This window comes from Osmerus eperlanus, chromosome 9 (assembly GCF_963692335.1).
Source record: "Osmerus eperlanus chromosome 9, fOsmEpe2.1, whole genome shotgun sequence".
Classification (NCBI taxonomy): Eukaryota; Metazoa; Chordata; class Actinopteri; order Osmeriformes; family Osmeridae; genus Osmerus; species Osmerus eperlanus.
In genome coordinates this window covers 16,524,360-16,550,808 of record NC_085026.1, presented here as the reverse complement: position 1 = coordinate 16,550,808, position 26,449 = coordinate 16,524,360, and the positions used below count along the sequence as shown (strand labels likewise).

Genomic DNA, 26,449 nt, shown 5'->3' with positions numbered 1-26,449 from the left:
TCATCTACTGTATATATCTTTATTTAAACAGCCCGGTTATCACACAGCAGTGTCAGGCAATGCACATGAGGAAAATAAAACAACATTAAACAATACAGTATTTGCACACACCTTCAAAATCCTGAAAAAATCTGATGTATAAACGTCTACTTAATTATTCTGTCATATCATTGTGATGTAGATCCTCTTCGATAACATTTTTATTATTGTGCTTCAAATGTGTACATATTTAGCGTTCAAGTGTTACTATTAGAAATATACATATTAAATTGAATATCTGCAGTAATTGCAACAATCCTGATTTAATAGATAACAGGTCAAATGTTACATTCAGAAACATACATATACATGTTTACAGTTTTAGTTATATGGTACCCATGAACAATTAGAGTATGACTAACGTCCAGTATCTAGCTAGCCTGAAAAGGTAGTTTGTGATGTGATGATTATCACAGTGAATGAAGCGTTTCCCCAGATACTTTAGAGAACGAACCCAGATATGCATGCTTTGAAAATCTATTGTAAATGTCTGGTAATTACTGAATATTATTTTATGTAGTTACTGCAAACAGATGGGAACATTTCAGACCCAAAGCTTGTAGATGTGATTCACTGAAAAATAATTTGCTACCGTACACTCAAATACTGAAATCTGTAATTATGTAATCGTTTAAATTGCTCACCTGTATATGTGATATTTACCACTGTATAACTGAGTGACAATCAGAAACTTGGTTTGGTGTCATGCAAAACCTCATGATCGAAAGCACAAAAATAGAAGCAGATAGCATGATCCCAAAGCCATTAACCCAACTTCAACACAAAGAATATTAAATAAACAAATGCCATCGCAGAGGACAGACTAAAGACATCCACAAGCTAAGTGATGCTGACAGAAACAAATTGGGATGTATTCGATTATTATTTCTTTATTTGAAAAAATAAAAAATAAAATAACAAACCAAAAAAAAGGATTTGGAAAGGTGTGGGGGGGGGGTGGAGAGAGAGAGAGAGAGAGAGAGAGAGAGAGAGAGAGAGAGAGAGAGAGAGAGAGAGAGAGAGAGAGAGAGAGAGAGAGAGAGAGAGAGAGAGAGAGAGAGAGAGAGAGAGAGAGAGAGAGAGAGAGAGCAATATTCCAAAGAAAACTAAAAGTTCTCTCACACGGGCAGGGCAGTCAATCGAAATAAAACAAGGCGACTTTCTTCATCTCCTCAGCGTCCTTGTTCCCGTGGCAACCTGGACGTCCTCTGGGAGCTCCTGGAGGAGGCTGCCTGCTCAGGAGGTCCCTCCCCAGTGAGGAGGTGTGTGTGTGTGTGTGTGTGTGTGTGTGTGTGGAGAAGCCAGCAGGCTGCTCTAAGGGAGTCCCCTTGTTCCCAGCCGCTCACAGCATCTGCCACTCGAAGGCGAACATGACGTTGACCACCTCCAGGCTGCGGGCGATCTCCTCCAGAACACAGTGCTGCTGCCACAGCTGCTGGAGCTTCCTGTATCGCTCAGGGCACAGGTGCAGTGGGTTGCCCCTCCTGGTGAACACACACACACACACACACATCACACACACAATCAGTGACGAGTCTATCTGTCCAAACAGTTTGATGTCTGATAGCTTTCAACAACACAGAGCCTCAAACTCTGGAAAGGATCCCTGCAAAAGCGTCAAGGTGAGCGGGGACTTACACCAGCTGGGGGTCTGTCTCCCCGTAGTCGTCCAGGTACGGGGGGGGGTAGGTGCTTCCTCTCGTCCTGCTGGCCATGAGCACGATCTCACACTCCCGGATCCTGGTGGAGACAATCCCAGTCGTTAATAATAATAATAAAAACACATTCAATTTATAGGGAGCGCTTTTCTAAACGCTCAAAGACGCTTCACAGAGGAAACTCAGGGTAAAAATAACATGTATAAATAAAAGAGTAGGTCGTTTAAAAACTAGTAGCTATTACTATTGATGAGATGCATAGGAGTACTACTTGGTACAATATTAGGAGTACTGCAAGTAATTAATTGGGGCCTGGAGTGCCAAGTCCTGGGGCTGCAGCTCTGGTTCCACCACAGCTCTGGTTCCACCACAGCTCTGGTTCCACCACAGCTCTGGTTCCACCACAGCTCTGGTTCCACCACAGCTCTGGTTCCACCACAGCTCTGGTTCCACCACCCACCTGAGGAACATTCCCACCCCCGCCCCGCAGGTGGCAGCGTGGGCCGTGCAGGCGCCCACGTCCTCCCCGTTCAGCTGCACCTGGCAGCAGCTGCTCTGGGAGCACAGCATGGTGCCGCAGAACAGACACAGCGTGGGGTGTTTCCTCTCGTCGTCAGTGGAGCTGGGGCACCTGGGGGAGGGGGAGGGGAGAGGAGAGGGAGAGGGGGAGGGGGTGAGAGGGGTCACCCAAGGTGTCACCCCGGTGTGGGTTGTCGGGTGCGTGCATTCAGAGCAGGCGCCCCATACTTACTGAAAGTGACTGGCTTGATTGAGAAGAGCGCTATAATCCTCGGGAAGATTAATTAACCGATTCCCTCTCCGGGGATACCTGTAGCCAATAATGACATTAGATCAGCTCAAGTTGTAGAGCACATGCTGATACCAGACATGTCTGATTGGGATAAGGCCTCATCATGAGGCAGGTGGTAAAACTGACCTGATAGTCTGGATTTCCCCTTTCAGGGCTTTGGTTACAACTGAACTCCCACACCACCTGAGAATGAGCAGCATCAACATCAGTTCACCTCCCAACACACACCACAGGTAGATGACACTACAGATAATAAACTTAATATCATCATTTAAACCGATTTAGCCGACGCTTTGATCCGAAGCAATGTGCGGGGTGGGTGACGGGGGGATTTGAACCTGCAACCTCTTCATCTGTGGTCAAACGCTGCTCAGCTGAGCTGTACCCATCCCTAGCTAAGTGTAGCTATGCCTGGCAGGTGTGTGAGGTGAGCCTACCTCTGCAGTAAGGGGGAGACTGTTTCCTTGTGCTCCTGGAACAGCAGGAACAGATTGGAGGGCAGGGCCAGGTAACTGCACAGCGCCGCCATCTGGCTCTGAGGCGTCCCTGCAAGGCACAGGATGAGTTTGGATCAGGCATCTCAATCATACATGCAGAGATGGCAAAAGTACACACATCCTTCACTCAAGTAGAAGTACAGATGTTTGAAGACTGGTCAAAGTTAAAGTACTGACTACACATTTTCACTCAAAGTTAAAGTAAAGAAGTGTGGGCTCTGACAGTTATTATAAACAATTATTAGAAAATATTTGTTCAACCTTTTTCGTAAAAACTTTGTATAAAATAAAACTAAACTTTTAGAAACAAAATAAAAACAAATATTTTTTTTATCCTTTGTAAATCCAAAGAGCTGCTCCATGGTAGCTTTGTAGACTACCTTACGTTTGTTGTCTGTGATAGCCAGGAAATGAAAAAAGGCACGCAATGACAAGAAATAATATTGACCACACTGGAAGCCTGATGTACCTTCAGAGCTGGAGAGGTCCTCCGGAGTGGACACCCCAGTCAGGCAGCTGAAGAAGAGGGCGGAACAGCGCAGGAAGGGCATGACCCCCCTCCTGACCCGGTCAGCCACGGCGCTGCCGGCCACCCCGGGTCTCAGCCTGGAAGGAGCAGGACAGGGTGAGACTGGAGCCAGCCCCGGGGCTGAGGTGAGCAGGACAGGGTGAGACTGGAGCCAGCCCCGGGGCTGAGGTGAGCAGGACAGGGTGAGACTGGAGCCAGCCCCGGGGCTGAGGTGAGTGGACAGGGTGAGACTGGAGCCAGCCCCGGGGCTGAGGTGAGTGGACAGGGTGAGACTGGAGCCAGCCCCGTGGGTGAGGTGAGTGGACAGGGTGAGACTGGAGCCAGCCCCGGGGCTGAGGTGAGTGGACAGGGTGAGACTGGAGCCAGCCCCGGGGCTGAGGTGAGTGGACAGGGTGAGACTGGAGCCAGCCCCGGGGCTGAGGTGAGCAGGACAGGGTGAGACTGGAGCCAGCCCCGGGGCTGAGGTGAGTGGACAGGGTGAGACTGGAGCCAGCCCCGGGGCTGAGGTGAGTGGACAGGGTGAGACTGGAGCCAGCCCCGGGGCTGAGGTGAGTGGACAGGGTGAGACTGGAGCCAGCCCCGGGGCTGAGGTGAGCAGGACAGGGTGAGACTGGAGCCAGCCCCGGGGCTGAGGTGAGTGGACAGGATGAGACTGGAGCCAGCCCCGGGGCTGAGGTGAGTGGACAGGGTGAGACTGGAGCCAGCCCCGGGGCTGAGGTGAGCAGGACAGGGTGAGACTGGAGCCAGCCCCGGGGCTGAGGTGAGTGGACAGGGTGAGACTTACCCCTGGCAGAGCTGGGACACGGTGGAGTAGAGATCAGCCGCTGCCCTGCTCTCCTCTCCTCCCTCGTCCCCGGCACACACTGCAGGGAAATCTGCACACGCGGACACACACACAGCCACACACACAGCCACACAAACAGACACACACACACACAGGAAAGGGGGAGGGTATAGCTCCGTGGTTAGAGCACTTCTAGAGCAATCCAAAAAGTTGCATGTTCAGATCACCAGTGTGTGTGTGTGTGTGTGTGTGTGTGTGTGTGTGTGTGTGTGTGTGTGTGTGTGTGGTGGAGTGTGTGGCGCGCGGTCGTACCCGGGCAGGAGAGCAGCACCTGCAGGGTGTGAGCCATGGTGACCAGGTGCAGGATGTGCAGGTGGTTGTAGGCAGAGCTGAGAGCTGAGGGCTGCAGGTCCACAGCCTTCTCCTGGTAGAGGGCTGGAACAGCCAGCACCAGTCCCACCTGGGGGGGCACACAGCCACACACGTTTGGATCAAAGCGCTTCGGATGTATTTGTGATCATCGTGTGTTAGTCAGTCAGCTGCTGTAATGGAGATGTTGCACTGTACTTCTTAGTAACTGAGCTGTGATCACGGTGCCTGGTAACCAAGACAACCTTGACTAAGCACTTCTGATCCTCGATCTTCTGGGGTACTTTCTATATGCACTATTTGTATGCCACTTTGTATAAAAGCGTTTGCTAAATTATTAAAATGTCAAAGTAAAATGTTAATGATTATGGTAAAAATGTGAACAAAGGGGACAAAGTAAAATGGCACAGGGGGGGCAACGGAGGGCTCACCAGGAGGTGGAAGCAGTCCACCTCTAGGAGAGAAGGAGTGATGTCTGAGCTGAAGGAGGGCAGCAGGACTGCAGGCAGGCAGGCAGGCAGAGAGGGAGAGGGGGAAAGAGAGAAAAGAAAATTATATTTATCAGCTGCATCATCAGTTATAAAAATAAATAAAGTGGGAGGCCTGTTCCAGCAGCTTCCTGTCTACCTACCCCCCAGCATCTCTACCTACCCCCCAGCATGTCTACCTACCCCCAAGCATCTCTACCTACCCCCCAGCATGTCTACCTACCCCCCAGCATCTCTACCTACCCCCCAGCATCTCTACCTACCCCCCAGCATGTCTACCTACCCCCCAGCATGTCTACCTACCCCCCAGCATCTCTACCTACCCCCCAGCATCTCTACCTACCCCCCAGCATGTCTACCTACCCCCCAGCATCTCTACCTACCCCCCAGCATCTCTACCTACCCCCCAGCATCTCTACCTACCCCCCAGCATGTCTACCTACCCCCCAGCATCTCTACCTACCCCCCAGCATCTCTACCTACCCCCCAGCATCTCTACCTACCCCCCAGCATGTCTACCTACCCCCCAGCATGTCTACCTACCCCCCAGCATGTCTACCTACCCCCCAGCATCTCTACCTACCCCCCAGCATCTCTACCTACCCCCCAGCATCACTACCTACCCCCCAGCATGTCTACCTACCCCCCAGCATCTCTACCTACCCCCCAGCATCTCTACCTACCCCCCAGCATCTCTACCTACCCCCCAGCATGTCTACCTACCCCCCAGCATCTCTACCTACCCCCCAGCATGTCTACCTACCCCCCAGCATGTCTACCTACCCCCCAGCATCTCTACCTACCCCCCAGCATCTCTACCTACCCCCCAGCATCTCTACCTACCCCCCAGCATGTCTACCTACCCCCCAGCATCTCTACCTACCCCCCAGCATGTCTACCTACCCCCCAGCATGTCTACCTACCCCCCAGCATCTCTACCTACCCCCCAGCATCTCTACCTACCCCCCAGCATCTCTACTTACCCCCCAGCATGTCTACCTACCCCCCAGCATCTCTACCTACCCCCCAGCATCTCTACCTACCCCCCAGCATCTCTACCTACCCCCCAGCATCTCTACCTACCCCCCAGCATGTCTGTGAAGTACTGCTGGATGAGCCCCTCAGAGCTCCGGTTCCGCTGAGCGGCGGAGAACTGGACCACCGCCTTCAGCCCCGCCAGCTGGAACACAGAACACACGCAGAACACGCAGAACGTCAGAGAACCGACGGACCAAACCCTCGGATGCTCAGTGACCAATCAGGGACCTCCTGTGAGAGCTGTCTGACCTGTCTGTTCTGTAAGGAGCCAATCAGAGGCTTGTCCTCCTCCTGCAGCATGTTTTCTAGACGGGAGACAAGCACATGTTAGCACGAGCGGAACTCTGGTAACAGACTGAAGAGAACCAGTGAGAAGAGAGGAGGGGGAAGTCAGATGGAAGAGTGGAATGAGCCTTCAAGCACTTTATATACAGTACTGTGCAAAGGTCTTAGTCACCCAACATTCTTTATATTAATATAAAAAAAAAGGGGGGGGGGGTATTTTTTGTGTCTTTAGTCTTTTCATGTGTTAAAGCATTTTTGCTTTACTTTTTGTCTTTTTTATAAGACCTTTTGCACTGTACTGTACATCGCGTCGAGACAAAAGCATCTGCTGAATGGATACAAGCTGAAGGTGTAAAGGAGGTGGTTGGAGGGAAGCGGTCGAACCGATGGCCTGGATGGTGAAGGCACAGGTGTTCCAGGCCATGATGGGCACCAGGGGGCACAGCTCGTTCACAGGGGTTTTCAGTCCCACCCGGTGGACGGTGTTGGCACACACCACCAGCATCTCCGCTATGCTGACCGAGAACTTTCTCCTGGAGGCCAAGAGCACACATCGCTTTTCTATTAAAATAAATGTTATTCTATAATAATAATAATTTATGATGATGCTTTAATTTTTATGTAATATTTTTTTTTATTGTGTTATTATACAGTATATACTAATAATTTTATAAATTATAATAATACATGTATTTATATATGTAGCAGACAATAGCACACATGATTCTACTAATTAGCTGGTTGATCCGTTAACTAGGGTTGGTATATCAGGTCAAATAAGGGTGGTTGGAGCAAAACCCAGCTCTCCAGGAACAGGGTCTGGGGCAGCCCTGAACTCCAGGAACAGGGTCGGGGGCAGCCCTGACCTCCAGGAACAGGGTCGGGGGCAGCCCTGACCTCCAGGAACAGGGTCGGGGGCAGCCCTGACCTGCAGGAACAGGGTCGGGGGCAGCCCTGACCTCCAGGAACAGGGTCGGGGGCAGCCCTGACCTGCAGGAACAGGGTCGGGGGCAGCCCTGACCTCCAGGAACAGGGTCGGGGGCAGCCCTGACCTCCAGGAACAGGGTCGGGGGCAGCCCTGACCTCCAGGAACAGGGTCGGGGGCAGCCCTGACCTCCAGGAACAGGGTCGGGGGCAGCCCTGACCTCCAGGAACAGGGTCGGGGGCAGCCCTGACCTGCAGGAACAGGGTCGGGGGCAGCCCTAACCTCCAGGAACGTGGTGGCTCAGTGTTAGAGGGAATGGACCAATGAGAGCAGCTGATGTTGATGACTCACGGTTCCTGAACTCCGAAGCTGAGGATGGAGCGGAAGTCTGTCTGTCCCTGTCCACAGAGGCCTGCTCCCCCCCCCTCACCGGCCTCTCCACACACCTCTGGAACACAGCAAGGGAGCCACTCTAGAAACCAGGGGGTGACTTGGAGAACAGCAATCAAATCAAATCAAATCGGTGGGGTTAGGGTTGCTACTGCTCCCTGAGAGATGGACTTGAGTCCTCTGATCCTGATTAGGGTTTAGCGGTTAGGGTTCTAGGATTAAGGTTCAGGGGTTAAAGTTTAGGGCTCAAGGATTAGGGGTCTGGGATTAAGGCTGGGGTTTGAGTTCTTACCGGCTCCCTGAGAGATGGACTTGAGTCCTCTGATCCTGGCAGAGATGATCTGGATCCAGCGAGGCAGGGTCAAAAGCTGGCCCACCAACTCGGCATCCTCACTACAACACAGAAGAACCACAGAGTCACCACACCACCTACACCCACTGAGTTTACCCCACACACGAGGCCTCCTCCTGGGGCGGGGGGCGGCCGGAGGGGACGTACTAGTTGAGGGCTCCAGGCTCCAGGGGGATGATGGGGACCACGGTGTTGCAAAGGGACTTGCAGAGGGGACACAGGTACTCTCCGTTCTCCAGGTCGATGATCAGCTCCGCGTGGAGGCGGGTCCGTGTGGTGTTCTGCACCGCCTCGAAATACCTGGAACACACACACACACAGAAAGGATTCCGGGTTGAGCAAAAAGGATCCAGATCCACAGAGATAACAGGCCACACAGCAAGGTCCGGATTTAGATTTATTTTATTTATTAATGATCAAGATCCACAGAGATGCCAGGCTATTGAGTGATCGTGGACATCTGGGCGTGTATGTGACGGCAGTGACTCACTTCTGCCAGCAGGTGGCGTGCATGACGTGGCCGCAGCTCCCGGTGTGGGTCCCCACGGCCAGGTCCGGAGGCATGAACAGGGGATACGTTTCTGGGGCGCAGAGGAAAGAACACGACATCTCGTCCAACAGATACCAGCTAAAGGCCCTTGCACACTGAGTGCGAAATTTTCGCATGCGTTTTTTTTCGCAATCGTCAGCCTCAACATTCGGTGGATCTGAATTGCCCAAAAACGTATCAAAATGCTGGCTATGGATGCGAAAAACGCAGAAAATCGAACCCCATCCAAACTTTTTTTTTGACGGACGAAAGTTTCGTAGGCAGTTTGTAAGCGCGATTGACATAACGTGGGGTCGTATTTATTTTTTTACGTGCGAACATTTCGGACACGAATTTCGGACTCAGTGTGCAATGGCCTTAAGACACAGGATGTTAAAGAACAATAAACAACAACAAACAACGCAGAATCCAAGTGAGAAACTGACTGTCGGCCTGGCTCGGGATCCTTCCCCTGTTCTGGGTCAGGACGGTGGAGCTCTGGACGCAGGCCGTCAGCACCATGGCGGGGGAGAGGGCCTGGACCTCCTGTTCCTCCTGACACAGGATGCAGGTGAGGATCTCCCGCTCGGCCGGAGTGGACCCCCGCTGAGGCCCTACCGCCACGCACAGCTCCCCCAGCTCCATGGCAACGCTGCAGGACGGGGGGGCACATCCATGAGGGGGGGCAGGAGGGAGAGGGGGGGGGGGTCGTCCACTAACCGCAGGGTTGGAGGTTCGATCTGAGTCTACCAGGCTCTGGATAAAAGTGTGTGCTAAGCGTACACGTTTCTCATTTCTTCCTCCTCACCTCTCAGTAGAAGCCGTAGCCTCGCCCTGATTCCCGCTCTCTGGCATGTTGTCGTACAACATTTTGTTGGACTCAATAAAGTTTTTCTGCATGGCCGACATCTGGGCCATGATCTTCTGGCGGTGGAGTTTGGCCGCCTCGGCCTTCCTCTTCCTCTCCGCCTTCTCCTTGTCCTGGACGTTCTGGGCCAGGTAGAGACTGAGGGGTGAGAAACTGCTGCTACCCTGGACCACGACATCAGGATAACCCTGCTCATCTAGGGATGCACCGCCATTTTGGCCACCTAAACTTTTTCCTTTTCTTTTCGCTATTGATATAATTAATTAGAAAAAAAAATATTAAAATGCCTCCTGAATTTTCGGTTTCGAACAAGTATTTTCACTTGGGTGCATCACTAGTTTAGACCCCCTGGTTTGGACTCACCTCTTCTGGCTTGCTGGTCTCCATGCTCATGGATGCTGCTGGACTCGACTTCTCTCTAAGGCACTTCACCATCTCAAACATCTGACAGACATGGAAAGCACATGTTCACAGGTGAGCCTCACCACGTGAGAGCATGGTAAACACCATTAGAGAGCTTCCTGAGGTGAGGGGCTCACCTTGAGATTCCAGCTGATCATGTCTTTCTGGGCTTCCAGCGACGGGAGACTCTTGACTTTAGTGAGCAGGTGGAACACAGACTTGCCGTGCTCCGAGCCGATTTCTGGAACAGCGGCCCCAAAAATATCTCAAAAGCAGCCAAGGATGAAAACATATGAATTCTCTCCCGTAAGATTAAATCATGAAATCTTACTCAGATGTCATCTTAAACATTCTAAGGAACGCACCACCCTTGAGCAGGGGCGTGGTAATAATTGAATTGACTAAATCCATGACTTCAATGTGTACTCATTGAATAAGGAGGCCATAGTGTGTCAATAAAGTGAAAGGAAGTCTGTCACTCACGGCGGGCCTTGATGCTGAAGTCAAAGGTGACTTCCTCCACACAGCAGGCCTCCAGCTGGGTCTTCTCCTCCTGTAGCCCCTGGGCTATGAGGTGTACGGCCTGTGAGGAACACACACACCACACATGTCACACACACACACTGCTTGACTACAGGACTGCTTGTGTGGTGTGTGTGTGTGTGTGTGTGTGTGGTATGCGTGTGTTCATGTGAGGACCTAGTAAGACCGTGGAGAGAGAAGACAAGCAGACTTACTCTCTGGATCATGGCCTCTGTCCACTGCGTGGCTCGGTCCTCCACAGCTCTCTGCAGGACCCGTCTGAGGACGTGGATCAGGACGTCGCAGCACAGCAGGCGCACGATGCTGGAGAAGGCCGGGCAGAAGGGGGGAGGCAACGGGGGGCGCAAGGCTGGACACAGAGGAGGGTCACAGGAGAACAGACACATGAGCAAAACCGAATACGGCTCCAGAAGGGAAAAATATATACTTACATAGTACAAACATACTTACAAATATTTAAGTTGTCAATAAGTATGTGACTATACTAAATCAGAACGTTTGAAATACACTTCCAATTGTGTAGAACATTTATTAAGCTCACATTTAATAGATTTACTTAGAATAAGTAGGCTATTTTTCCTCTGAGGCTGTTATCTGTTGAACCGTACCTTTATCACTGCCCTCCTGTGTTCTCTTCTTCTTCTGAGCGTCTTCAGCCTGCAGGACAGAGAGGGGGTTAGTTCCTCACCAGGACAGAGAGGGGGTTAGTTCCTCACCAGGACAGAGGGGGTTAGTTCCTCAGGACAGAGAGGGGGTTAGTTCCTCACCAGGACAGAGGGGGTTAGTTCCTCACCAGGACAGAGGGGGTTAGTTCCTCACCAGGACAGAGGGGGTTAGTTCCTCACCAGGACTGAGAGGGGGTTGGTTCCTCACCAGGACAGAGAGGGGGCTAGTTCCTCACCAGGACAGAGAGGGGGTTAGTTCCTCACCAGGACAGAGAGGGGGCTAGTTCCTCACCAGGACAGAGAGGGGGCTAGTTCCTCACCAGGACAGAGAGGGGGTTAGTTCCTCACCAGGACAGAGAGGGGGCTAGTTCCTCACCAGGACAGAGAGGGGGTTAGTTCCTCACCAGGACAGAGAGGGGGCTAGTTCCTCACCAGGACAGAGAGGGGGCTAGTTCCTCACCAGGACAGAGAGGGGGTTAGTTCCTCACCAGGACAGAGAGGGGGCTAGTTCCTCACCAGGACAGAGAGGGGGTTAGTTCCTCACCAGGACAGAGAGGGGGTTAGTTCCTCACCAGGACAGAGAGGGCGTTAGTTCCTCACCAGGACAGAGGGGGTTGGTTCCTCACCAGGACAGAGAGGGGGTTAGTTCCTCACCAGGACAGAGAGGGGGTTAGTTCCTCACCAGGACAGAGAGGGGGTTAGTTCCTCACCAGGACAGAGAGGGCGTTAGTTCCTCACCAGGACAGAGAGGGGGTTAGTTCCTCACCAGGACAGAGAGGGCGTTAGTTCCTCACCAGGACAGAGGGGGTTGGTTCCTCACCAGGACTGACACTAACACACAACAACAAGAGGCGACACCGGTGGAAAACTCCAAAGCTCTCGTCCTACCTTGCTGTGCTGAGATTTAGAGTAGTGGTAGTAGAAGGGATTAAACTCCGCCAGACATTCCTTTTTGACTTCGTACACACCATGACCAGAGACACCAGGTTTCCTAAGGACAGGGTCAAGAGAGGGTCAACACAGGGTCAAGAGTAACGGCAGGTATTTGCTCTCGTATCAAACACTTTCCACTCACTTGAAGGTGGAGACCTTGGGGATGACAGTCTCCAGGCCAGTCTCATGGCTCTCCTGTGAAGACAGAAAGAGGCAGTCAGCAACATGTCTCCATAATCATGTCTTCCAGAGTATTTAACAAACGCCTTTGGACATGCTCTAACTAGGAGGGGTAGATCAGGTGTGGTTAGCAGGAGGTAAGGTGTATTTTGGGATGGGATGTGGTGTGGTTAGCAGGAGGTAAGGTGTATTTTGGGATGGGATGTGGTGTGGTTAGCAGGAGGTAAGGTGTATTTTGGGATGGGATGTGGTGTGGTTAGCAGGAGGTAAGGTGTATTTTGGGATGGGATGTGGTGTGGTTAGCAGGAGGTAAGGTGTATTTTGGGATGTGGTGTGGTTAGCAGGAGGTAAGGTGTATTTTGGGATGGGATGTGGTGTGGTTAGCAGGAGGTAAGGTGTATTTTGGGATGGGATGTGGTGTGGTTAGCAGGAGGTAAGGTGTATTTTGGGATGGGATGTGGTGTGGTTAGCAGGAGGTAAGGTGTATTTTGGGATGGGATGTGGTGTGGTTAGCAGGAGGTAAGGTGTATTTTGGGATGGGATGTGGTGTGGTTAGCAGGAGGTAAGGTGTATTTTGGGATAGGATGTGGTGTGGTTAGCAGGAGGTAAGGTGTATTTTGGGATGGGCTGTGGTGTGGTTAGCAGGAGGTAAGGTGTATTTTGGGATGGGATGTGGTGTGGTTATCAGGAGGTAAGGTGTATTTTGGGATGGGATGTGGTGTGGTTAGCAGGAGGTAAGGTGTATTTTTGGATGTGGTGTGGTTAGCAGGAGGTAAGGTGTATTTTGGGATGGGATGTGGTGTGGTTAGCAGGAGGTAAGGTGTATTTTGGGATGGGCTGTGGTGTGGTTAGCAGGAGGTAAGGTGTATTTTGGGATGGGATGTGGTGTGGTTAGCAGGAGGTAAGGTGTATTTTGGGATGGGATGTGGTGTGGTTAGCAGGAGGTAAGGTGTATTTTGGGATGGGATGTGGTGTGGTTAGCAGGAGGTAAGGTGTATTTTGGGATGGGATGTGGTGTGGTTAGCAGGAGGTAAGGTGTATTTTGGGATGGGCTGTGGTGTGGTTAGCAGGAGGTAAGGTGTATTTTGGGATGGGATGTGGTGTGGTTAGCAGGAGGTAAGGTGTATTTTGGGATGGGATGTGGTGTGGTTAGCAGGAGGTAAGGTGTATTTTGGGATGGGATGTGGTGTGGTTAGCAGGAGGTAAGGTGTATTTTGGGATGGGATGTGGTGTGGTTAGCAGGAGGTAAGGTGTATTTTGGGATGGGATGTGGTGTGGTTAGCAGGAGGTAAGGTGTATTTTGGGATGGGATGTGGTGTGGTTAGCAGGAGGTAAGGTGTATTTTGGGATGGGATGTGGTGTGGTTAGCAGGAGGTAAGGTGTATTTTGGGATGGGATGTGGTGGGGTGTCTCACGTTCTCAGGCAGACCCTTCACCAGGCTGCTGTGAGCCATGGGCTCGATGCAGAGCAGGTGGATCACCTCCCTCACGGTCACGTCCTCCTTGGTCACGTGACTGAGGCCGGGAACGTAACGCTCCCCTGAGACACAAGTCGCTCTGGGTGAGATTTCGCACCGGCTCACGTTTTGACGTTTAATATCAAAAGGCTCCGATTCAGATTGCAGCCAGACTTACCAACGATGATTATGAGGAGGAAAAGCATATCTTCGGTCAAGCGATTCCACTGTTTCAAGAGTTCCTGCCCAGATAGAACATCATCAGCCCATCACACCAAAGTCAACAAGCATTATGATCTATGCAGCAGGTGTGGATGTTGCTTACTTGATCCTTGCTTGAGGTGCTTCCATTAAAAACATCAAAGAGCTCAAATCTGAGCAGGATCAGCATGACAAAGTGGTTGGGGTCCATTTTTGAAGCTGCGATCTGTGGCGAAAGGTCAATAAATCTGTTACTTAGCAACACACACAAAACAAAGTCTGTAACAGAAATGCTGTGATTGACAAGCGCTAACCTGTAGCATGATGATGTCCTTGTCAAACATCTCATCCCTGCATTTCACATCCTGATAGTAATACACCTGGAAACAACAGGACCAAGTTAAAGTTAGAATAGTATTTCTTATCGTTGTGTCGTATTGTGTGTCATCAAGTTTGGTAGGGTAACGCCACACTAGGACCCCTCCCACCCCTCCCACCCCCCCACCTACCTGGCTGACCAGCGAGAGGCCGTTCCTGCGCCACATCTCAGCTGACACCTGGGCGGCCAGCACCAGACAGCGCAGGGGGTGCTCAGCGAAGTGTGTGAAGTCACAGCTCTCCTGGAACACACACACACACATCCCTGTCCTTCAGCATCGGTGGGGGTAGAGATCGTGTGCAAACTTCCTCCAACTGACTTGCTCCCAAATGGTGGAAGCCCATTCGGAACACCAGTGTTTCTCCTACCATTATATTAGGGGGGCACCCCCCCCGGAAGGTAAATGTAATTCTTTTTTTAAATTTTGTATATATAGTGCCAGATCACATAATAATTCATTTAAGGTTACCTTTCCTATAAAACAGGTCTATATCTTGCTCTTTAATTAAACAAACTAAATGGTCTTATGCTATTTATCTTATTTACACGACGGCATGTCATTTCTTTCTCTACATGGTCGCCCCCCCCCCCCCGCCCGCCGCCACCCTGAATCATCAAAGTCAGGTTCGATAATAACGTCTGATTTCACTTACGGGATCAAGATACTCGTGGAGGCGTCTGACTGCTCCTGTTTCACACAGGGACACATACAACCCTGGGAACACAAGGAACCACCAGTCAGGCTTTACAGAAGACAGCCAATTAATCCTGTTAAGAGTCATACACGCTGTTCCTCAGACATTTACATTAAGTAGTTTTTCCTTGACCTTCTGCTGGACTTTCCACATCAACTAATTGTACGTTACTTTGCAATAAAGTGTCTATATTAAATCTCCATGACAACTTAAGTCCCCAGGCGAAAAATGGTTTACTTACAATCAAATTAAAATATTTTCAATATATTTATCTTTTTCTCCACATCTGGAAATTGTGCGATTTAGTATTTTGACATCCTTTACTGACCAGCTTTAACATATGTAAGCATGTTTGGTACTAATACTTTGTAAGTCTAGTATTTTTCCACTGGGGTGTCCAGGGTGCAGTGACCTGAGGAAGCCACTAGAGGGAGCGAGCGTCCTCACCGGCCAGCAGTCTGGAGATGGGCAGGTGGATGCTGACTGGCTCCTGAGACACCTTGTACGGCCGGATGTGGAGGATCTGTTTGCACATGTAGTAGTCTGTGGGCTCGCTCAGGAGGGGCTGGTTGTTGCAGCGCATCAGAGCCCGATGGCACTCCTTGAAGGCCAGAAGGAGCACCTTTTCCTGGGGGAGGAGGAGCAAGCACGGAGCCCTGTCAGGTTCAGGTTCACTGGTTCATGTTCTGGTTCTCTGGTTCAGCTTCCGCTTCTGGTTTACCACGACTGTGGTTAGGGTTAGGGTTGGAGTTGGAGTTGGGGTTGAGGTAAACCAGAAGGTGAACATGACCCAGTAGTGGAGGTGTGAGGACAGAGGACTCACATCAGACGTGCACCAGTCCTGGAACATGGCCAGGATGTGTCTCAGCTGGATCTGGATGGAGAAGCCGGCCTCCCACTCTGGCTCCACCTCGATGTGCTGCCCCAACTGCCGTTTCACCTCCTCCATACCCTGACGAGAACCAGCGGGCTTTAGGACCCCCCCACCAGCACACGTACCTGCGACTGAACCAATCATCTGTCCCTCGGGACGTGTGGAGGTACCTGCATGTAGTTGAGGAGTCCCAGGAAGACCCGGAGACCTTCTAGAAACTGGGTCCTCAGCTCCTCCGTCCACATCGAGGGCTTGCTGATCAGAACGTACCTGGGAAGAGAAGACGTGGGAGTGAGTCCCGGCTCAGCGACAGGAAGTGGAGCGCGGCGGGGGGGGGGGGAGGGGCAGTGGGCGTCGCCGTCACCTGAGGTCGCGAAAGATCATCTGGATGCGGAAGAACTTGTCGGAGTTGTAGCCCTGGAAGTGGAAGCGATGGTTGACGTCCAGGTGTTCCCGGAGCAGATCTATCACCGTGTCGACGATCACCTTGATCACGTTCCCTTCCTCGATAAGCTGCCTGGCCTACACACACACACACACACACACACACACACACACACACACACACACACACACACACACACACACACACACACACACACACACACACACACACACACACACACACACACACACACACACACACACACACACACACACACACACAGTCAGGGCTGTGGAGTGAGACCAGCAGCTGACAGACAGGAGCTAACTTTACCTATGTTACATAGAATATCGCTGGTTATAGGTTATAACCTTTCATGAGGTAAACATTCGTCTTAAACATGTAAGTTTGTGAGGGCAGTTCCTACCAGTGTGGGTACAGTGAAGATCTGTACTGACAGAGCTGTGATGGATATACTCTTCTCATGGTCGTCACTGATGAAGTCTCTCTGCAGTTGCATGTAGTGCTAACAGGGACACAGGGATGGTAGAGGGGAGGGATGTGAGCCACAAAGCAGAGCACGCCAAAAACACATCAGAGCGGATCTGGTGGAGGCCGTGCAAATGACGTTGTGTCCTTGGGCAAGGCACTTCACCCTACTTGCCTCGGGGGAGAATGTCCCTGTACTTACTGTAAGTCGCTCTGGATAAGAGCGTCTGCTAAATGACTAAATGTAATATAAATGCAAAGCAGAGCACGCCAGAAACACGTCAGAGCGGATCTGAGGCCGGTACCTTAGTGAACTGGATGGCAAACAGCCTCTTGTACTCCGTCTCCATCAGCAAGCTGCAGAAAATCAATTCGTGGACTATCTTTCGAGCTCCTGGTGGAAATGCGTACAGGAGATCAGTGTTGTGTGATCCACCAGAAAGAATATAGAAACATGTTTAATGATCTCCCACCCCCCCCCCCCCCCACCACCCCCCCACCTAGTCTGGAGCCCATGGGAGCCCTGGGGGTGCTTGCCTTTGTAGAGTCTGGCGTCCTGCAGCATGAGCAGGCTGATGAGGCACTGTCCACTCCCCGCTCCGCCAGCCTTTAGAGCCACCTGGCAGAACACCTGTCTGAAACCCCCTGACCCAACGCACAACACGTTCCTCTCAGCTCCCACCGAGCGCTCACAGAGCACGCGGGGAGTGCAGGACTACAGAGGGAGATACTGTGGCGATTGGTGTACGGGGATGTCGGCTGTGGTACCTGAGTAGCCTATGATCTGCTGGAACCAGGTGCCCAGGCGCAGCGCGAAGCTCTGGTGGGCCATGACGGCCGAGTGGAGGATCTCCACACGCAGGGGCTGCATGGAGATGTGCTCCGAGTTGGACTGCCACACACACACACACACACACGCACGCACGCACACGCACGCACACACACACACACACACACACAGGGGAGAGGCGGTCAGAGAGGGCGCTTCAGACACAGGGAGGCAGGGCGGCAGTGGTGAGGTGTGTGCTTTACCCGGATGAGGTCGTTGGCTTGCTGGCAGGATCTAAGCGTTCCTCGTTTGACCGCACGGCGGCCCTGCAGGCAGACAGGAAGACAGAGTTGATAAGGTCACATCACACACAGCTTTATCTCAAAACGATGCTGGTCGTCCGTACGTCAACATTCCGTATGCGAGGTCATCGGAGCACGTTTCAAACCCTTTTTGAGCACATTTCAAAGCAATTCAGCAACAAACTAAAAACACTAATTCTATTGGTGCCCAAGTTATTACAGGGTATGACAACAGGACATACAGTATAACAACATTATAATATATTGGATTAATTTCCCGATAACATAAACATAAAGTGTTACCCACATGGCTATTCATTCTCGTACAGGTTACCAGTACAACAGAAAAATAAATGTATGTTGCTACTTGAGTCATCAAAATGATTGAATTGTAGGTTTGCCAGATGCTGGTGAAACACAGACAGTACCTCTTTGTCGATGAGGGCTGTGTGTGTCTGGGCCTCAGCGTGGTCACAGTTAACAGAGCGCTGCAGTGTGTAGATCACATGCTCGTACGAGTGGTGCTCATCGTTGTACAGCACACAGTAGTAGGTGTTCTCCTTCACCCTGCGCAGGGTGACACGTCACCATGGGGACACGTCACCATGGGGACACGTCACCATGGGGACACGTCCGGGACGTCTCATTAGATCCAGGACAGATGATACTAATGAATGGTATTTTTTATTTATTCTGTTAAAGTATTTCTGCCTTTGTTATTTTTCGGAGGTAAAGTATAGTCTGACAGGAAAGCAGGAGAGAGAGAGAGAGAGAGAGAGAGAGAGAGAGAGAGAGAGAGAGAGAGAGAGAGAGAGAGAGAGAGAGAGAGAGAGAGAGAGAGAGAGAGAGAGAGAGAGAGAGAGAGAGAGAGAGAGAGAGAGAGAGAGAGAGAGAGAGAGAGAGAGAGAGAGAGAGAGAGAGAGAGAGAGAGAGAGAGAGAGAGAGAGAGAGAGAGTGACATGCAGCACAGAGCCCAGTCCAGATTCGAACCGAGGCCGCTGCGAGCCATAATAATAATGAACGCTTTTACTCAAAGCGACAAAACGATATAGGGTGGGATTTGAACCGGCAACCTATTGACCAGCAGTCACAAGCTCTTGCTCTTACACACTTATATCTGTGGGTATTACATGATGTCATGATCGTCAGAAGCAGCGTCAGAAGCAGCGTGAGCTGCAGTACCTGGGCTGCAGCTCTGTCGGGAGCTCGTTCTTCTCCTCCCAGACAAGCAGATCTGTGGTGTAGCTGAGCAGCACCTGGAACAGCTTCCGAGCGCGCTCCTCTAGACCAGCCTCCAGGGTGTCCTCCTACAGGGGGAACGCAGCATTGCAGACGTTGAAGAGCATCTGCTAAATGACTAAATGTTGCATCAACCATCGGCAATGACAACTGTGAACGGAACTAGCAGGGAAAGAATTATACTACGCCTTTCGTCACAAACCGAAACACACATTGGTGTGAATGTGTTCACTGAATCTGTGATGAAAGAATTCTTGTGAAAATAATAAAGCCTGCCAATCATTTCCAGAACACAGAGTTTAACTTGGCAAGTGTTCAAAATACTGTTACTGTTTCCACTCCACTAAGTCCCAGCTTCCTCTGCACTGAAACGTTGCTTAAAACACGACACTTCTGGCCCCCCACCATGCACTATTTTCAGTAACGGCTCCATTTGCAAAACCAGGAAGAATATTTGGCCATATAAGACCACAACAGGCAGTCTCCACAGCCAATTAGAATCCCCTGAGGTCCAGACCAACAATTCAGCACAGCAGAATTTCAAGCAACCATCAGACATGTGACACATATCCACTACAATACAACAACATAACATCCTGTCACGCTCCCTGCCACCTCACACAACCACGTCAGAACAGGGCACAGAATATCGAACAGAGCCTCAAGTCGAAACCACTGCCTGTGTGGGAGCTTTCAGTCTTCCAAACTGCTGTCATGTGACATGTCACCATTACAGGCACAGGAAAACAGAAAGCAGACCTCGACAGTCATGGCTTTGATGGAAGCGCCTGCTGTGGATGGAAACAGGCAGACCTAATACTTGGCCAAAGCCTGCTGTGTTTGTTCAAGGCCCATGGACCTGATCTTATCAACCTGATTTTTACATACTGAGAAAGCTTGAGACAACGAACACCTGGACTCCACTTGGACTTATTGAACAGTTTTGGTCTCATATACAACAGACTATTATGCCTTCCATGACTCTCCATGCAACCTGATCACGAATACAACACAGAATACAGTGACTTCATAATGTACGATATGTCTTAAAGACCCCACCATACTCTCATCCAACTTATTTTCCTTAAGTCTCCTCTGCATCCATCCTCCAACTATCTCCATCCTCTCAACTTTATTTGCTGAAGTGACGCAGGTCATCACAGTGTCATTTTCCCAGACACTTGCTTCCCCCCTGAGCCAAAAGAGCCATATCTGGTTCAAGACAGGAAATGATGTATTCTGGAGTTTATTGACACTGAATGGAAAATAACGTTCTGTACCCCCCCACCCCCCCCCCCTCCTCTTTTCCGGTTATTATGTAACTCACCGTTTCCATGGCCGTGGAAGCTCCGAGGTCATGTGCAGAGCAGCAGGGGCCAGTCTTCCAGGCCTCCAGGTCACCACAGTCACAGAAGCCCCCGCCCGAGGATGCGTGCATCTGGGAAACACACACGTGTCACCGAGGTACAGGAAGAGATGGACCAGAACAGCAGAGGCAGGAGGACATTGTTGATGTTGTTGTTGCTGCTGCTATTTACATCGCAACAACAGAGGGATATTCCACCTCAACAATGCTAGCAAATACTTCCTCCAAACAATCCTAGCCAAACACAATTAGCTTGAATTAGAGCAACCAGACATTTTTTTCCATTTTGTATGTGGATAGGCTTCAGGACTTTAATAGGGAAAGCACATTGCATGTTGTCTGAAATAGAGATTGCTTCTTTTTTTTTCTTCTAGAAAGTATTTTTACATATACAGAAATCATTTTAATATTGTAGGCAGACAATATACCGCGACGAACATGAATATAGGTATTAGTTCTAAACTTTGTAATCCGGATGTGACAAATATAGCTCTTTAGCTTTCAGACTACATGGATAAAAACCATTAAAATGAAAGGAGGATTAGACAGGAACCTACTTTATATCGATGACCTTTGTGCACACTGTCCTGGAAGCAGTCCATGCACAGTACGCAGGTGGGATCAATTGCACAATCCCTGCAAGCAGGCCCAAGGGAGGTTAGATTAGTCATTTGATCATCTGCATGTCAACAGCTGACTGATATCTCCACACACACACACACAGCTGAGACAGAGTTCACTCATGAATAATTGAAGAGGTACTTAACACTTAGGTGTTGTGTGAAGTGATCAGAATAATAACAAAATATGAATAAACTAATAAACAAAGTCTAGATATCTGCATTTGGACATCTTAGATACCTCTGTAGTGTTTTTTGAAGGGCTACAACTTGATAAAGACCAGAGGCCTTAACCGACGACCGGTATGAAAGCCTAGTAACAGAACATCAGTGGCCCTCTTCTGACCTGCAGGAGTACACCGTCTCGCCCTCTTTGAAGACCCGTCCACACAGCTGGGAGCAGGCGCTGCCTTGTTTCAGCTTCTCCAGCCCAGCTCTGGGGTCCTCGGCAAACAGGAAGCACTCCAGAGGCTGCAGAAGCCTTCCCTGCACCTGCTCCTCCTCATCCTGGGGATTGGAGTCCTCCAGGCAGTAGATTTGTGGCACCTGCTCCATCAAGTGACGGAGCAGCTCCGCCCCGCTGTCCGCTGCGTCTCTCCATCTCTGCGGGATAGAAGTTTACAACACCTGGATTAGGCTGCCTGAGAATTAAATTCCACTCCCATGTAGGCAGAATTTACCGCAATATCAAATGCATCCGATATCATCAGCTAATCAAGCTAGTCATAGAACATTTCAACAGTTACATGTATTCTTACATGGGTTTTGTATAAACATATCGTTTCTAACGTGTGATTGGAATTCTTACTCATAGCACTAACTATCTAGTTAATCAGTTATAATGTGCAGTATTGAACAGGGTTTTGATCCAGCCGTTTCAGTTTTGCTTTACATCGCTGACAGTTAGGCAGTTTGACTACAACACATGTCCATCAATACCTCTTCGACATACAGTAGACGACATGTTCTTCGTATTCCAGCAATTAACATTCTATGACAGAATCAAAACATCAACACGCTAAGTGCTGTATTTCTTGTTTAGTCTACGCTAGTAAACTAGCATTGGGCTGCGCAGGCAGAATGTTCACGCTGTACCTAATGCTACGGTAACATACCTTTCATATATAACGTGGAATTTTATCGTATACATGGCTTTTCTAAATATGGTTCATATGACAACACGACTGTTTTACATTTACAACAAAAATAACATACCTTACTGAGCTCCAGCCCGTCAAATGTTTTTTCACCTTCCGCCATATTCCAAATGCCGTAAAGACTAACCGGGAGAAATTCTGGCGTAACTTAGACCTTTTTGCGACGGTCCTTGCCCAGAATTTATTCCAAAATATCGTAAAGTAAAAAATCTACATTTACTGTACATAATTTAAGTGTAAATAGCTTTCGTTTGGACTGTAGCTATAGCCTACATGTATCACTTTAATAGAAGAATGAGTCGTAAAAATATAATGACAACAACAACAAACTAAAACTGCAAGCGGATAGGCTTCATCGTGAACCCTGCAAGGTCGAAGGTCAGAGTGCAATATTATGTAGAAAATTAAATATGGAGTCCATCTTTCATGAAAAAGTAAGCTTGTTTATTTTATTTCAAAATGTTAACTGTGTTCTTGTATGTTCACTGAATTTGCGTTCAGATGGTACAATATTGCGTTAGCAAATTGTCTACAGTTAGATCGAAAGGACCACATTAGCTGTCTTTAGTGGCTAGCTACTAGTAATGTTTGCTATTTGTTAGCATGGTTAGCAAGCTAGTTTAGCTCTAGTCAGCTAAGTAAGCTTGTGTTCTACATAATGATTATCAACTTTGTGAAGGTTCGCAAGAAACTGTTATTTAAACGTTTGTCAACTCATGAGTTGTAGTTAACTTGTACACGTTAAACTTGAGTTTCGTTATGTAAATGTATGATAGGCTAGCTAACTTAGCTCAGTCGTGACATGTAATTTCGATTTCTACGATTCTATATACATAGGATCATATTGCGGTCTAACACACATATAGCTAGAACCAATATCTTCTGAAATTTGTGGATTTGGTTGGCTTGTCTGAAAATATAGTAAGTTACGTGATGTGTTTTAAAACATGAATTATTGTATTCACAGCAAGAGGGCTCTCTGTGCGCTCAGCATTGCTTAAATAACCTTTTGCAAGGCGAATATTTCACCCCTGTGGACCTATCGTCCATCGCTCATCAACTGGATGAAGAGGAACGGATGAGAATGGCCGAAGGGGGTATGGCCAGTGAGGAGTACAGAACGTTCTTACAGGTAAATGATGAGGGGTCGGTATGAAGATTGTTATGTTACGAAGAGTTACGCTAGTACTTATGTTGCGTTTGTGTTCGCAGCAACCATCTGGTAACATGGATGATAGCGGTTTCTTTTCAATACAAGTGAGTTTTAAGACTATCAAACTATTTGTCTGCACTATTAAGACTACACTATTATGTATGTGTAAACCTACAGGATAGAGGATATCCTGTTCTGAGCAACATTCATGTGATTTGTCATCTGCAGGTCATCAGTAATGCTCTAGGAGTGTGGGGTTTGGAACTCCTCCTCTTCAACAGCAGAGAGTACCAAAGACTAATGATAAACCCCATGTAAGAATTCACTGGATGCAGTTTCACACACAACAAATATTTTACTGCCACACAGTTTGATTTGCTACATTTACATTACATTTACGCATTTAGCAGACGCTTTTATCCAAAGCGACTTCCAAGAGAGAGTTTTACAAAAGTGCATAGGTCACTGATCATAACAACGAGATAGCCCCAAACATTTCGGGTAGCCCAAACATGATGCATACATTGTGAAAAACAAATAAATTGCTAGCTTGATACCTCTTTGCTGAAAGAACACGCTAATGTTTCAGAAACGAAAAGGCTTTTATCTGCAACTACAAGGAGCACTGGTTCACTGTACGGAAACTTGGACAACAGGTAGGTCTGCAAATGGCAATGCAGTCGTAGCTTTGTTTTTTTTATACATTTGCAATAGATCATAGTTTGAACTCGGGTATTGAACATACATTTAGTTGATTCACCTTTAGTTCCAGGTCAGATACACTTTTCTCTCATCACTATCTGTTTAATATTGCAGTGGTTTAATTTAAACTCTTTGCTGACTGGACCTGAGCTGATATCAGACACATATCTAGCCCTCTTTCTAGCACAGTTACAACAGGAAGGTAAACAAACTAAAGAATCTCATGAATATTCTAAGAACTTCAAAGATTTCCTCATGTAAATTTTTCTGCATAGTAGTGGTAAAAACAAAGTCCTTCTTGTGTGCAGGTTATTCCATATTCGTGATCCGAGGTAACCTCCCGGACTGCGAAGCAGAGCAGATTCTGAAGATCATGAGAGTGCAGCAACAGCAGCGCCCCAAGCTGATCGGAGAAGAGGAAGGCCAGTCAACAAGCAGCCAAGGGTATGGCTGTACACAACAGGCCCCATAGGGCCACCATAAGATATGATGTGTGCTGTATATAAGATCTTTTAAAGTCTTTGACTTTTCTTTGAGCAGCCGGATGTTAGGGCAGAGTCAGATGGAGGTGGTCCCTGGTGTGGAGGAGGGGGTGGTAGAGGAGGATGAAGCGGAGCTGAGGAAAGCTCTGGCCATGAGCCGGCAGGACATGGAGGTGGAGGACGAGGAGGCGGACCTTCGCAGGGCCATACAGCTCAGCATGCAGGGTAAGACAAACACGGGGAAACGTCAGCAGCATGTGGATAGATGGACTCTAGGAGCGTTCTCTTCAAAACTAAGTGTCATGTCGGTGGTTGTCACGGTTCCTGTGTCTCGTCTTTAGGGGCAGTGATGAGCAACAAGACCTCCGCAGAGCCCAAAGCGGGGCATGTCGCCAAGATGCCCGGCCAGGCCCCGGGAAGTGCGGCAAGGGTGACGTCAGGGGGCGCTCAGAGCGAGACGCTCACAGCAGAGGAGCTCCGCAGAAGGAGACAAGCCTACTTTGATAGGTCTGTGTCTGTGGGCGGTTACAGAAATTGGAACCCCCTCCCCGCCATCCATATGTACTCAAAATATCTTCCTTTGTTGACACAGGCAATCCCAACAGCAACAAGTTCAACCAGCCTCTCCTGCCCAGCAGGAGGGTACACAGGAAGAGGAACCACAATCCAAGCGCAGCCAGTGATGCAGAGGAAGGTCCATCTGAAGCCTATGTTGACTACCACCTGCCTGGATTGGCGACCCCACCTCTGACTCTATCCACATGCAAACAGATGGCTGGCCAGAAGGCTGACATACCTCCCCTGGCTAGTTTTGCAGACAGAATAGAGTAGAAAATAACAACCAAGAGAAGGCCAAAAAAAGCACATGTCTAATCTAACTCTGTGACACTTTAATGGGAATAGGGAGGATGTGGAATTGCCATGCGGTTAGTTAAAGTCTGTGTTGGCCTTTGCACCACAGCGCCTTCAATTTCTGATTTCTGGTTTGTTTGTTATCTCACTACTTGTTTTTTCCCCCCTGAAAAGGGGTGATGAAGTGTCTTCATGGAGCACATTGTGCTCGGGTGTGTTGGATGGGGGGTAGAGGTGACACACCAGTGAGTCGGAGGACCAGATAGTGGGGTAGAATCCAGAACCCAGAGTCACCCACCAGCCTTGAAGGTGGAAGAGGTACATGGGACCATTGGTTGATACGATTAGAGGTGTGGGAGGGTGTAGGACCATCATGTCTCGTCTTCAACTTGTGTTTGAAGAAAGCACCATGCCCCGAGAAAAGTCTCCATTAAAGTGAATTGATTTTACTTGTCAAGAAACATCTTGCAACCAGTGTTGAGAATCGTAGGTTCGAGGTTGAGAATATGCTTTGACCAGTTAAAATGAATAATATTTTTCAAACAGTCTCAGACCCAAGATGGCATTCAAATTTGAAAGGTCAAACACTATTTTATATTATGTACATTAAAATGGTATATAAAATGAACAATAGTGTTTACAATCACCGTGTTTACATGGAATTTGCCACTGAATTATTTGGAAGTGCCAAGTAAAAGGACGGTATTGCCCCGCTCCCAAATAGAAATGCATAAATCCGATGTAGGATTAGAGGTACTGGCCTGTAATAGATAACTTTCAGATATCAATTCATTGATTCATGAATTTCTTTGATTTAAGTTTACTTTGATTTATTAGGCTTTTTGAAACTGTAATTGCAGATACTATGGATCATACTACTGTTATGTATGGGGCTTAATGGTTTTCCCTTCTTGTCATTCTACAATAATATGTACTTAACAATCGTTTGTTATACTTTATCATGTAATTAATTCATTCAATGCATCATTAATTTACTGCATCTCATTATTTTCTCTTAAAATAAAAGTTTTGTGGTTAAGAA

At 49.0% G+C, this 26,449-nt stretch overlaps 2 protein-coding genes across 3 annotated transcripts; one reads left to right on the top strand and one right to left on the bottom strand.

Annotated features, from left to right (window-relative positions):
- Positions 1–22,519, bottom strand: ubr1 (ubiquitin protein ligase E3 component n-recognin 1). The gene is made up of 47 exons (XM_062470368.1): positions 22,277–22,519; positions 21,408–21,664; positions 20,999–21,077; positions 20,403–20,513; positions 19,019–19,143; positions 18,265–18,403; positions 17,798–17,860; positions 17,534–17,657; positions 17,303–17,410; positions 17,071–17,159; positions 16,704–16,802; positions 16,256–16,413; positions 16,062–16,161; positions 15,841–15,969; positions 15,465–15,645; positions 14,976–15,037; positions 14,453–14,563; positions 14,258–14,323; positions 14,068–14,169; positions 13,921–13,984; positions 13,701–13,825; positions 12,248–12,300; positions 12,061–12,163; positions 11,116–11,164; positions 10,702–10,856; positions 10,448–10,547; positions 10,102–10,205; positions 9,926–10,006; positions 9,503–9,684; positions 9,141–9,346; positions 8,656–8,746; positions 8,313–8,465; positions 8,106–8,206; positions 7,775–7,871; positions 6,883–7,031; positions 6,463–6,518; positions 6,259–6,355; positions 5,119–5,186; positions 4,631–4,778; positions 4,319–4,409; positions 3,475–3,611; positions 2,946–3,054; positions 2,635–2,691; positions 2,449–2,526; positions 2,158–2,328; positions 1,678–1,779; positions 1–1,523 (listed from the first exon to the last, which is right to left on the bottom strand). Exons 1-47 carry the CDS (start codon positions 22,319–22,321, stop codon positions 1,382–1,384), a joined length of 5,217 nt encoding a protein of 1,738 aa, XP_062326352.1. The 5' UTR covers positions 22,322–22,519; the 3' UTR covers positions 1–1,381.
- atxn3 (ataxin 3) lies at positions 22,474–26,449 on the top strand. 2 transcript variants are annotated; one of them, XM_062470371.1, is made up of 10 exons: positions 22,474–22,652; positions 23,186–23,350; positions 23,431–23,475; positions 23,600–23,685; positions 23,961–24,027; positions 24,188–24,275; positions 24,382–24,517; positions 24,614–24,780; positions 24,897–25,062; positions 25,148–26,449. In XM_062470371.1, the coding sequence occupies exons 1-10, from the start codon at positions 22,629–22,631 to the stop codon at positions 25,236–25,238; spliced, it is 1,035 nt and encodes a 344-aa protein (XP_062326355.1). In that variant the 5' UTR covers positions 22,474–22,628; the 3' UTR covers positions 25,239–26,449. The 2 variants fall into 2 exon arrangements, with proteins under 2 accessions (XP_062326355.1, XP_062326356.1); XM_062470372.1 differs by lacking the exon at positions 22,474–22,652 and adding an exon at positions 22,688–22,722.